Below are 11,816 nucleotides of genomic sequence, written 5' to 3' on the forward strand. Positions count from 1 at the left end.
ACTTTTCCAGGATTGTGGCTGCAGCCGTTTTCAAATATTGTCACATCGGTTCCAGGTTTCGAAGTGGAGTCCTACTGTATGAGTTATGTAACCCACAGCCTGTCGTAAAGGAGTCGGTGTTTAATCCAAGCCTATCATCACACTCATGACCGATCATCACCAACCTGTCATAAAACATAATGGCTTCCCGCCCACGCCAACACCAGCTGGTACAGCATCACTCAACACGTTCAGCAGAGGCGTCTCTGGATTCCGCCTGGCGCCGCTGTAAAATGTGAGCCGGCCTGTTTTCTGAGCGCGTGGCGTGAAGCGACGCGGCGCGGCGCCTGGGGGAACTGACAGATGTTTCTCTGGATGCTACGCCGGCTCCTTCCCCTGCAGCCGTCGGCGCCGCTGCACGGCGGGAAGCCCAGAACAGCTGTTCCCTTCAGAGTCGAGCTTCAGGCCCACGTTCACGCTCTGTTCCACGGCCCACCTGTGGGAGCGTTTCAGGTGTCAGACATGCTTTAGCAGGGCCGACCGCAGCGGCGACGGAGCAGAGAAACGCCAACATCTTCAGTGCAGTTATTATGGGTGCAGATCCTTCATTGGCTAAACTTTGAACTGGTATTTCCACAACCACATGAAGCAACGCTTGGATGTTAACTTTGACCGAACGCGCTGCTGCTGCTAGCTACTAGCGGCTAACTACTGGCTGCTGGCTGCTAGCTGCTAACTGCTCGCTGCTAGGTGCTGGCTGCTGTCTACTAGCTTACAGTTAGCCACGCTCAGGCTAGTTTGCCATGCTGAAGGTCAGAGAAGACGCCACTGAGAAGCTCAACCACCTGCTTCACTCCACTGACTGAAGCTTTAAAGGCTTTATTGAGTTCCTGGAAGAGTCTGAATCCACGGCGCAGGGACAGTGCCACAAGCTAAACGCTAACCTCCAGAGGACGACAGGCAGCAGAGACTCTCAGGCTGTAAAATCTGATAGTTACTGAATATTTTGAGTCAAGGCCTGAAATATTTTGTGGAATTTTTTTAAATACTAGAAAGTGAATCACCGGATTTATGTTTTCTGGGTTATTTTATTTTGTTTCTTTCGACTCGTCAATGTGTATTTATTCAAATTCGGCGTTTATTCAACACAGACGTGACAAAAATTTCCAGGCAAAAAGTTCTGTTGGAGTTATTGGAGCCGTGTGGGATGAAGTTTTCAAGAAAAAAATCTGTTGTGTGATTCTCAAAATGCTCCGGCGAATTGAAACCTCCAGTCGTCTTCGACACCTGCATCACTTCCTGTCGATCCACGGCGGAACAGAGTCGCTCAGAAAATACCTCAGAAGGGTCAAAGGTCACACTGAATATCACACATTCACACCTATGGTAACCTGCACACAGGCAGACCCTGTGTGTGTGTGTGTGTGTGTGTGTGTGTGTGTGTGTGTGTGTGTGTGTGTGTGTGTGTGTGTGTGTGTGTGTGTGTGTGTGTGTGTGTGTGTGTGTGTGTGTGTGTGTGTGTGTGTGTGTGTGAGTTGACCACACACTGAACATGCTTCCAGTCTCATCATTCGTGAGCAGCTGGATTAAATGAAGCGACTCGTTGATGAACAGTGAACCCAGTTAGAGTCCTCGTCCTCCTCCCTCTGGACACAGATGTGGTCCAGCGGTCTGGATCTATAATTCTACAATTCTACAGTTTCATTTAGCAGACCCTTTTGTCCAAAGCGACGTACAACACAAGCAAGAATACAGACATAAGAAAGAAAGAAACCATTAGTAAACGCTTCAATTGCTTCAAGTGCGATTGGTTAAGGGAGAAGGGAGTTGCCATCAAGTTGCAGAAGAGGCGCCGCTACCCCCCCCTTTTTTTTCTTTTAGGACCAGCAGAAACGTTTTGTCGCTGTCTGAACGTTGGTTGATCTCAGAGTGGGGTCAGTACGGAGCCCCGCTCCTCTGAAGACTGGCTCAGTTTCATCAATATGGAACGCTCGGAGCTGTAATCCCACCGGCCGCCCGGGGAGCCTGGTCTGGGTCTCCGGGGTCAGCAGGTCAGACTTTACAGGGTACTGAGTCTGCGGTGTTGTGGAGATGAGACACTTTCTTCACCGGGGCTGCAGGCCGTCCAGTCTGGGTTCAGGCTGTTTCCTGTTTCCCACAGGATCCCAACAGCTTGGCGCCTGGTGCACTTTAACTCAAACTGGGCCAGGCAAAAAAAAAAAAAAACCCAAAACCTGGCTTTAGTCTTATTTCTGTGACTGTAGTCCGTCTCTTTCAACGTGCTCGGTAATCTGGTGGAAGTCAGAGTTTACAGCCAATCAGGCTGCAGCTCTGAAGATGCTCCAGTACTCTGCCTGGACCATAAGTCACAGCATTTTTTAGGTGTTTGTCAATTTTCCTTCTACAATACATTTGTATGAACCACCTGTACCTCGATGTTATTTGGCAATAGGGTGGTTCTACAGGAGCGTAGAGCAGCCTCAGCTTCTACCGGGTCTGACTTGACAGAGCAAGAAAAACGTCCCCAAAAAGAAAAATCTCTGCAGAATGTAAAGTAAATGCAGCTTCAGTCCACAGAGACTTCAGACACTGTGGGGTGTCAGCAGGTAACTGAAAGAATGTTTTCGTTCGGCTCCATCTGCCAGAAACTATTCACTGGGCTGGTTTTGTGGCTCAGAGACTTTGTCCCGCGTGGCGGGTGTCCATCCTGACGCCTTGTCTGAGCGACGTCGTTTCAGCGCAGCAGCACGCCCACATGTCAGCCATGCTTCAAATGCCTCTGCTGGAGGTAGTGTCCTCTCTCCTGTACCTGTTGGCGCCGTGCTAAAACACGTTGTGGCTGGACGGTAAACGTGTCAAAGCTGACGGCCTGCATGCCTCGCCTGGCGCCGCCTGCACCTGGCAGAACGGCGCTCTGCCTGTTTCTAACATCCGCCTCATGTTCGGGGTCATTTCCAGCCGGAGCTGACCGATCAGAGACTCAGGGTAAACTACGCCAAGCTCGCCCGAATGTGGCTAGCTAGCAGCAGAAGCCGTCGTTGGGTGCAGTTCTGGTTGAGCGTCGCTCCAGTGGGGTGTTTCTTCTCACCTGAACACAACCCGTCTTCTAGATGTGCATTCTTACGAGCCGTCCTGCGTCCCACAGCCTGACCGTCTGCTGCTCTGTCCCTGAGAGGAAGACTCTGTAGCTCCACCTGGTGGCAGGCTGCTGCACCACCGTGAAGCAGCATCCCTTTGTTACCTTTAGGATCTCGCTTCTTCTCCGCGACACAAGACGTCTCAGAGGGTTTTGTTCGCACAGTTTTGACATTTTCCCATGGAAGCTTCAGAAAGCTGTCTCGTGACTGTTCCTGTCATTACCACCATCAGCACTAGATGTCGCTGTACGGCAGCAGAATGCTGCTGCTGTACCGATATCTATATGTATATCAAAGGCTTGTGGTCCAGAAAATACGGTGTTTTTACCGCCCAGCCTGCACCCTCGTTGACTTGTTGTCCCCGTTTTCTCAGGCTCTGTCCTCAAACCGGTTTCTTTCCTCTCTGTGTTCCAGAGCGCTGGAGACCAACAAGTACAACCACATCACTGCCACCTACTACCTGCTGGCAGAGCGCATCCTGAGGGAGAAGCAGGAGAAGGAGGTCCAGACCCGCTCCTCCAGCCCCAGCAACATCAAGGCCCAGTTCAGGTAACCGCCCCGCCAGGACTCGGCTCCCCGTTCCCGTGGAGACGGAGTCGCTTTCAAAACGTTGCGCCTTGGGAGCTGTTCTCAGTGGCTCCGAGCACCGCTGCAGTGTAAATGGAAAGCATGATCACATGAACGTGGCTTGGATCTCGCTGCTGGTCGTCATGGTGACTCGTGGAGTCCTGGAGTTTTCTGATATAAACCAAGTTATTCACTTTTAAAAAATGTCTGTTTTGCTCCTAACGGTTTTGGTTTCTGCTGAAACGCTGACTTTTGACTGTCCGTTCAGCTCCAGCGTTAAAAGTCAGTCTTCCTGGTGAGAGCCTGGTGGGAGGCGTGGAGTCTGACTGCGATGTTCTCAGATCTGCTGCTCCGCTCGCCGGTGTGCGTCGGGCCGACCGGTCCTGTGTGGGGATGGTTGATGAAAGGTGGGCCTCAGCAGGACTTCAGTCCTGGTTCTGGGTCACTGAGTCCACAGAAAACCTCCGGAGGTTGATCGTCTCTGCCTGGTTCCTGCTTTGCTGAGAAGAAACTGATCCAGCAGAGCGTAGATGCAGCTGAAAGGTTGATCCTCAGGAAGAAGGCAGTGATTAAAGCTCCGCGTCCTGGAGATGAAATCTCTCTCTGCCACTTCCCTGTTTGCTCCGAGTCGTCAGAGGAGACGGAGGCGACCTTTTCCCGGCCGGGTTGATGCGGATCGCCGCCGCCTGCGACGCGGTGATGATGATGATGATGTTGTGAGTTTCATCGTGAGTCACGCAGCATCGGTTACAGTAGCAGAGGCAGAGCCATTATCCGTAGCATTAGTCCAAGTGAAAGCTTTTCCACCCGCTGACATTTCCAGCTCCCCGCAGCTCGGCGCGCCGCCGACTAATCTGCCTTCAAACTTTAATCTGTGCATTATTCATCATCTCTGCCAGCGCAGGATTACTTTAACAATGTGATGCAATGTGAAGCTGCGATGCAAACAAAGCGCAGTCATGGTTTCTTATCGGGATCACATCTGTTGGCTCGGTTAGAAACGTCCGGATGACACGACGGCCCGGCTGCGAGGCGAGCCGTCGATTCGCCGCTATCACAGAGTCGGCTGTGGAACCAGCATGTCGCCACATGTGGAAACACGGAGCAGGTTACTGATTCAGAGCCCTCCAGCCGGGTTCAGAGTCCTCTGACCCCGGCTCTGCGGTGCCCCCTGCAGGCAGTCCTGGCCCACCAGGGTGGACATGCACCAGGACATCGAGGACAGCCTGGCGGCGTCGTCCATCTCCCACGCCGGAGGACCGCAGTCTCCGGCCCGCAGCGCCGAGAACCTGCTTAATGGCCACCGGTCCAAGGGCCTGCTGGAGCTCAACCGGCGGGAGGAGACGCTGATGGACTCTGCTGCGGCGCCGCCACAGGTACTTCCTGTTCCCCACACCCCCAGCTTCCTGTTCCTCACACCTCCAGCTTCCTGTTCCCCACACCCCCAGCTTCCTGTTCCCCACACCCCCAGCTTCCTGTTCCCCCCACCCCCAGCTTCCTGTTCCTCACTCCTCCACCTCCAGCTTCCTGTTCCTCACACCTCCAGCTTCCTGTTCCCCCCACCCCCAGCTTCCTGTTTCTCACTCCTCCACCTCCAGCTTCCTGTCTGTAGCCTGTTTTATACATTTTGACTATTTTGTCCTCTTTCCTCATGACGAGGAATTTTTCCCACTTTCTATCTTATTTTTTCTTAATTTCTTCCACTTCTTCTACTTTTTCTTTGTTTACCCCCGTTAACCCCTGTGAAATATTGAACTGTTTTTTAGGCCACGCCCCTCGCTCAGCCCCTCGTATTTGCAAACTTCATGAAAGTATTTTGTCAGTGGAACTTGAAAAGCTCTATCAGACGGTGACTTTTTCTGGTTTGACTGTGAATACGAGCTCATTTTGATGTGACGGCGTCTCAGGACGGTGGGGACGGGGCCGCGTCGACCTCTGACCTCTGCTTCATTTCACCTCCTGTGGCAGGGCGCCTGTGCGGCCACCTCAGGTCCAGCCTCCAGCTCCACCTCTGGGACTGCCAGAGCTCCGCCCCCTCCCGCCTCCACCGCGGCGGCAAAGCAGCGCACCTGCCTCTTCAGGTAGGAACCCAGGAGTCTTGGTCGCTCTGCGCTTTACCTGGTCCTAATAAACCCCGTGTGTCTGTCAGGGTGGAGGAGGATGAAGAGGAGGAGGAGGAGCAGGACCCCTCCCCCCTCCCGACCCAGGTGATCCTGCGGAGGAAGCCCCCCTCCATCACCAACCGCCTCACGTCCAGGAAGAGCGCCCCCGTGCTCAACCAGATCTTCGAGGAGGAGGGCGAGTCGGACGACGACTTCGACATGGACGAGGGTCTCCCCCCCAAACTCAGCCGCCTCAAGATGAGCATGGCCGGCCCCCCCCTCGGGCGCGTCCTCGTCCCCCGGCTCGGCGCAGAAGAGGTACCAGCGGCGCAAGAGCCAGGGGCGGGGCTCGTCCTGCTCCAGCTCCGAGACCAGCGACGACGACTCGGAGAGCCACCGCCGGCGCCTCGACAAGGACTCGGGCTTCAGCTACGGCTGGAACCGGCGGGACAGCAGCGAGGGCCCCCCCGGCAGCGAGGGCGGCAACGGGGGGGGCAGCAGCTCCGGCCAGGGCAAGCCGCCCGCCCAGGGGGGGGGCGGCTCCTCAGGCCCGGACCGGGGGAGTCCGCCCGGCGAGGGCGGCGGGGGCGGCGGCGGGGACGGAGGCTCGGGGACGGGGGGCGGCGGGGGAGGGGGCAAAGGACAGGACAGCCCCTCCACCTGCTGCAACCACAGCAGCGCGGGCGGCCCCCCCGGCCTGGGCGCGCCGGCCCGGCCGGGGCGGGGCCGCGGCAGCGAGCTGGTGGAAAGCCTGAAGCTGATGAGCCTGTGCCTCAGCTCGCAGCTGCAGCAGGGCCGGGGGGGCCGGGGGGGCCGCGGGCCGGCCGCCGGCAAGTTCCTCATAGACCCCGGCAGCGTGAGGATCCAGGAGAAGTCCGCCTGGAGGATGTGCATCGGCTCCGCCGCCGGCCTGGACACCATCACCCTCCCCACCACCCGCACCCACCACCACCACCACCACCACCCCCCCCCGCAGACCCGGCCCCCCCGGGCGCGGCGGGGACGCTCACAGCAACCTGAGCGCCCTGAAAAACGGCGTCCTCCAACTACCTCTGTGTGAGAAGACCATCTCCGTCAACATCCAGCGGGGCGGCGGCGCCCGGGACGGCCTGCTGTGCACCGCCGCCCCCGCCAGCTGCTGTCAGGTCATCTGAGGCCCCGCCCCCCACTCCCCGGTTTGCTGTAGCAGGTAGCGGAGCTCACTCCTCCACGCGTGTCCACTGCCTGCTCTTGATTTTTTTATTGTTTTTAACATTTTTTAGAAGTTTTTCATGAACCAAAAGAGCACTTTTACATTCTGAATGAGAATTGGACGTTTTGTTGTTTTTGTTTTGTTTTGTTTAAACATATTTATGGGGCTGGTGGGGGGCATGGGGGGCATGGGGGGGGGGGGGGGGGGGGGGGGGGGGGGGGGGGTTTGGATTATGGAAAGCCATGAATCAAACCTGGTAAAGCGTCCGGACTGACTGAGTGTTCAGGCCACTGGAACAACCACATCTGGAAACTGGGAGAGCGATTAGCTTTCAGCCAAAAGTTCAAGGAGAAGAAGAAAAGGTTTACGCAGATGTGTAAATGTTTGCATGTGTGAAAAAACAAATATAGTTTACAAGAGAGGGTTTATTTTCAGAGCACAGCCAAACAGCTCCGTTACAGCCTCACAGAGACCAACGGCAGCCAGGAGAAGCAGGTTCAGATCGCTTCTCGGAGGTCTGGCTTGATTCTTCTCGGCCATCATGAAACTTTGTTACTGATGTTAATTAAGTTAAAGTTAGCTTCCGGCCTGTAGTACTGCTCTTTTTCAGCAGGTGGCAGTGTGGAGTCAGTGTTTTCCTCTCCCCGGGTTTGATGGGGTTCTAACTGTACTGAATCCTGAACCTCTGCTCACAGATCAGGTACTGATCCAGTCTGATGGTCACAGTTTGGCAGTTCCAGGACTCACTGCACCACCTTGTGGTGTGAAGTGGCGTTACAGGGCTGGATGCTTTGTGTACGATGAGGATATTCCTGAAAACAATCTTCAGAACGTATCAGAAGTCAGAGGAAGACGATCGTCTTTTCTGCTGGAGCTCAGACCCGGAGTCAGTTTTCTATCGCTGTTCCACAACAGGAAGCAGTTCAGTGTTTCTTCGCCACTTTCTCCATCTTTTACTTCTTCTACGACCTTATTCAAGTTACAGGAGTCGGAACTGGCTTTGTCCAGGTAACAACAGGTATAAACCAGATTGGCACGGCTCACGCCACAGACGGGCGTCAGGTGAGGTTTTGGAGAATTTAGAAAAGGAAGTCCTGATATTCCAGATCATGTTTTTTTTTTATTATGCCATCAGCTTTTAATCTGAAAAACTCCAAGATTCTCCTCCAGCAACAAGTTTTTCCTCATAAAACTGATTCTCAAAGATTCAGTCATTGCTTGATCAATGGTGTCGGAATGCTCAGTGGTCTGGACACTCGGTGGTCTGGGTTCTTGGTGGTCTGGACTCTTTGTAGTCGTCCAGATGAGCTGAAGGCCTGAAGGGAGAAGCAGAGCGGTAGAGCCTCTGTCCTCTGAATGCAGCCCACCTGCAGACCACCAGGGATCCGGTTCAGTCTGAAGCTGTGTGAGTGTGTGAGGGTCCGACCTCGGGGTCTGGCTCCTCCGTCCGGTCCGGCTCAGACAATCTGAACGTCCTGCTGACCTGATAAGTTGAGAACAAGCTGGTTTTATTTTTGTAGCCACATGCTGTCGTCTCGTTTTGCTGATTTGGAGAATCCCCCCCCCCCCCCCCCCCCCCCCCGTCCTGAAGCCCCCCGGGTGCTGCGTGCCACTCGATGAGTTTGTACATACAGTGTGATGAAAAGTTTATTTTTTAAAACTTGTACATTTTGTTGAGCTCTTTGCTGTTTGGGATGATTTTCTTTGGGTCGAGGAGCTTCAGGTCACGTCGCCCGCACCCAGAAAAGAAAAACCATGGACAGAAGGTGAGCAGAGACCGGGTCAGGGTCTCACACGGGACCTGTGGCGCCCCCCGGTGGAGGCCAGACCGCCGCGTTACCACACGGTGACCAGGCTAACCTGATGCTGACCCGTTAGCGACCAGGTTAAACTGATACTGACCCATTAGTGACCAGATTAACCTGATACTGACTTCTTAGCGACCGGGTTAACCTGATACTGACCTGTTAGCGACCAGGTTAACCTGATACTGACCCGTTAGTGACCAGGTTAACCTGATACCGACCTGTTAGCGACCAGGTTAACCTGATACTGACCCGTTAGTGACCAGGTTAACCTGATACCGACCCTTTAGCGACCAGGTTAACCTGATACTGACCTGTTAGCGACCAGGTTAACCTGATACTGACCTGTTAGCGACCAGGTTAACCTGATACTGACCCGTTAGTGACCAGGTTAACCTGATACCGACCTGTTAGCGACCAGGTTAACCTGATACTGACCCGTTAGTGACCAGGTTAACCTGATACCGACCTGTTAGTGACCAGGCTAACCTGATGCTGACCCGTTAGCGACCAGGTTAAACTGATACTGACCCATTAGTGACCAGATTAACCTGATACTGACTTCTTAGCGACCGGGTTAACCTGATACTGACCTGTTAGCGACCAGGTTAACCTGATACTGACCCGTTAGTGACCAGGTTAACCTGATACTGACCCGTTAGTGACCAGGTTAACCTGATACCGACCTGTTAGCGACCAGGTTAACCTGATACTGACCTGTTAGCGACCAGGTTAACCTGATACCGACCTGTTAGCGACCAGGTTAACCTGATACTGACCCGTTAGCAACCAGGTTAACCTGATACTGACCTGTTAGCGACCAGGTTAACCTGATACTGACCTGTTAGCGACCAGGTTAACCTGATACCATCCCGTTAGCAACCAGGTTAACCTGATACCGACCTGTTAGCGACCAGGTTAACCTGATACCGACCTGTTAGCGACCAGGTTAACCTGATACTGACCCGTTAGTGACCAGGTTAACCTGATACTGACCCGTTAGTGACCAGGTTAACCTGATACCGACCCGTTAGCGACCAGGCTAACCTGATACTGACCCGTTAGTGACCAGGTTAACCTGATACCGACCTGTTAGTGACCAGGCTAACCTGATGCTGACCCGTTAGCGACCAGGTTAAACTGATACTGACCCATTAGTGACCAGATTAACCTGATACTGACTTCTTAGCGACCGGGTTAACCTGATACTGACCTGTTAGCGACCAGGTAAACCTGATACTGACCCGTTAGTGACCAGGTTAACCTGATACCGACCTGTTAGTGACCAGGCTAACCTGATACTGACCCGTTAGCGACCGGGTTAACCTGATACTGACCCGTTAGCGACCGGGTTAACCTGATACCGACCCGTTAGCGACCAGGCTAACCTGATACTGACCTGTTAGCGACCAGGTTAACCTGATACTGACCCGTTAGTGACCAGGCTAACCTGATACTGACCCGTTAGCGACCGGGTTAACCTGATACCGACCCGTTAGTGACCAGGCTAACCTGATACTGACCCGTTAGCGACCGGGTTAACCTGATACCGACCCGTTCTCTGCTCATCGCCGTACCGTCAGAGAGAACAGTGGTAAATCTAAAGGGCATTGGAAATAAGCTATACTGTGTGTCGCAGCTATCTGTACAGAAACCTTTTTCATTAGTTCCATTTTTTTTAAAAATCCAAAAGTGACAATAATCCAAAAAAAAAAAAAAAAAAAAAGCAGAAAAACAGTAGGACGGGTTTGAATCTATTTTCTTGCGTTGGTTTGTTTTGGCGCTGTACATACAGACGGGTGTAAATACGGTGCTCTGGGTGGGGGGCAGCGCGGCGAGCCTCCGGGAGCTGTACAGTCCATCTAGCCTTACCATGATTACTGTAGTCACACTGTTGGGTGTCCTCAGCTAAAAAACAAACAAAAAAACCCCGAGCGAGGGGAGGCGGCGTCACGCTGTGGGGTCTGGCCTCACCCCCGCTGTATCCAGGTGAATGACGTGCATGTGTGTCAGTGTTCTGAGAACCCGGCGGACCAAAAGAAGAACCGACAGAAACATTCAGTGTATTATTCTGTAGTCGATACCTGTTGTCAGACGTTACATATAGCTATGGTAATATCCAGAAAATAAAACGTGGAGTACTGTCTCTTACTTCTGAGCCGAGTCCCGCCTCCTTTGTTTCTCCCTCCAAAGCTTTCATCACGGCTTCTCTCCAGGATGTAGAAACCAGAGACTCAACCAGATGTACTTCAGGACGAGAGGCCAGAGAACAGTGCTCTTTCTCTCGTCACCGTCTGCAGGTTTCCACCAGCTGCCTCTCAGACCAGGTTTTGGTGTTTTTTTTTTCTTTCTTGTAACTGTGATTTAATTTTTTTAGTTAAAGCTAGAGTTGGCGATCTTGGAAAACTAGCGTTAGCATGTAGCATCTCCCCAAGGCTCCGCCTAGCTAGCTCCGCCCAGCTCCCACCCCATTGGAGGAGCTCCCGTTGGGAGCGGAGACGCGGAGACGTTCGCGGCGCGTGCGGTGCGCGCGCCACTTCCGCGTCCAGTGCGTTCCTGGCGTAACCTGTCCTCAGCGCTTCGTTTCTTCGCTTTTCTTTATTTGCACAACGCCAAGGTATGGCGCACTGAACGGTGAGTAAACCCCCAAACATTCGTCTCCGCCGTTCTGCAACGACGCTCCGTCCTTCTACGCGCGCACTGAACCAGGGTCAGTGCACATGTACATGTACGCGCAGGGGGCAGGTCGAAAGGCGAAGGGATTGGATTGGTTTAAAAAAAGGTGTCCCGTCAAGACGATTGGTTGCCGTTTGTCCCGTTTTACTCCTGCTGTAGATAGCGGATATTTTCCAAACTACTTTAAAAACACGCTATGAATTGTTTCCCATCGGGTCATAAAGATCATTTTAACCAGTATTTAAAAAAATGTATCTCATTCAAATCGCCAACCCTAGCTTTAAAGTCGTTAAGCTGCTGTTTCCGTGTTGTTTCCTCCTGCAGGAGCCTCACATTGATTAGATGATTGGATTCTCCG

At 53.4% G+C, this 11,816-nt stretch overlaps 1 protein-coding gene across 1 annotated transcript in view; it reads left to right on the top strand.

The window, feature by feature from the left end:
• Positions 1-7,170, top strand: part of LOC115396411 (SNF-related serine/threonine-protein kinase-like) — a 30,936-nt gene extending 23,766 nt beyond the window's left edge. The window contains 6 exon segments of the mRNA XM_030102285.1: positions 3,531-3,665; positions 4,861-5,059; positions 5,652-5,764; positions 5,833-6,052; positions 6,054-6,787; positions 6,789-7,170. Of these exon segments, the coding sequence (XP_029958145.1) occupies positions 3,531-3,665; positions 4,861-5,059; positions 5,652-5,764; positions 5,833-6,052; positions 6,054-6,787; positions 6,789-6,939 (1,552 nt within the window). The 3' untranslated portion in view covers positions 6,940-7,170.
• Positions 7,171-11,816: the final 4,646 nt, after the last annotated feature.

This window comes from Salarias fasciatus, chromosome 11, assembly GCF_902148845.1.
Source record: "Salarias fasciatus chromosome 11, fSalaFa1.1, whole genome shotgun sequence".
NCBI lineage: Eukaryota > Metazoa > Chordata > Actinopteri > Blenniiformes > Blenniidae > Salarias > Salarias fasciatus.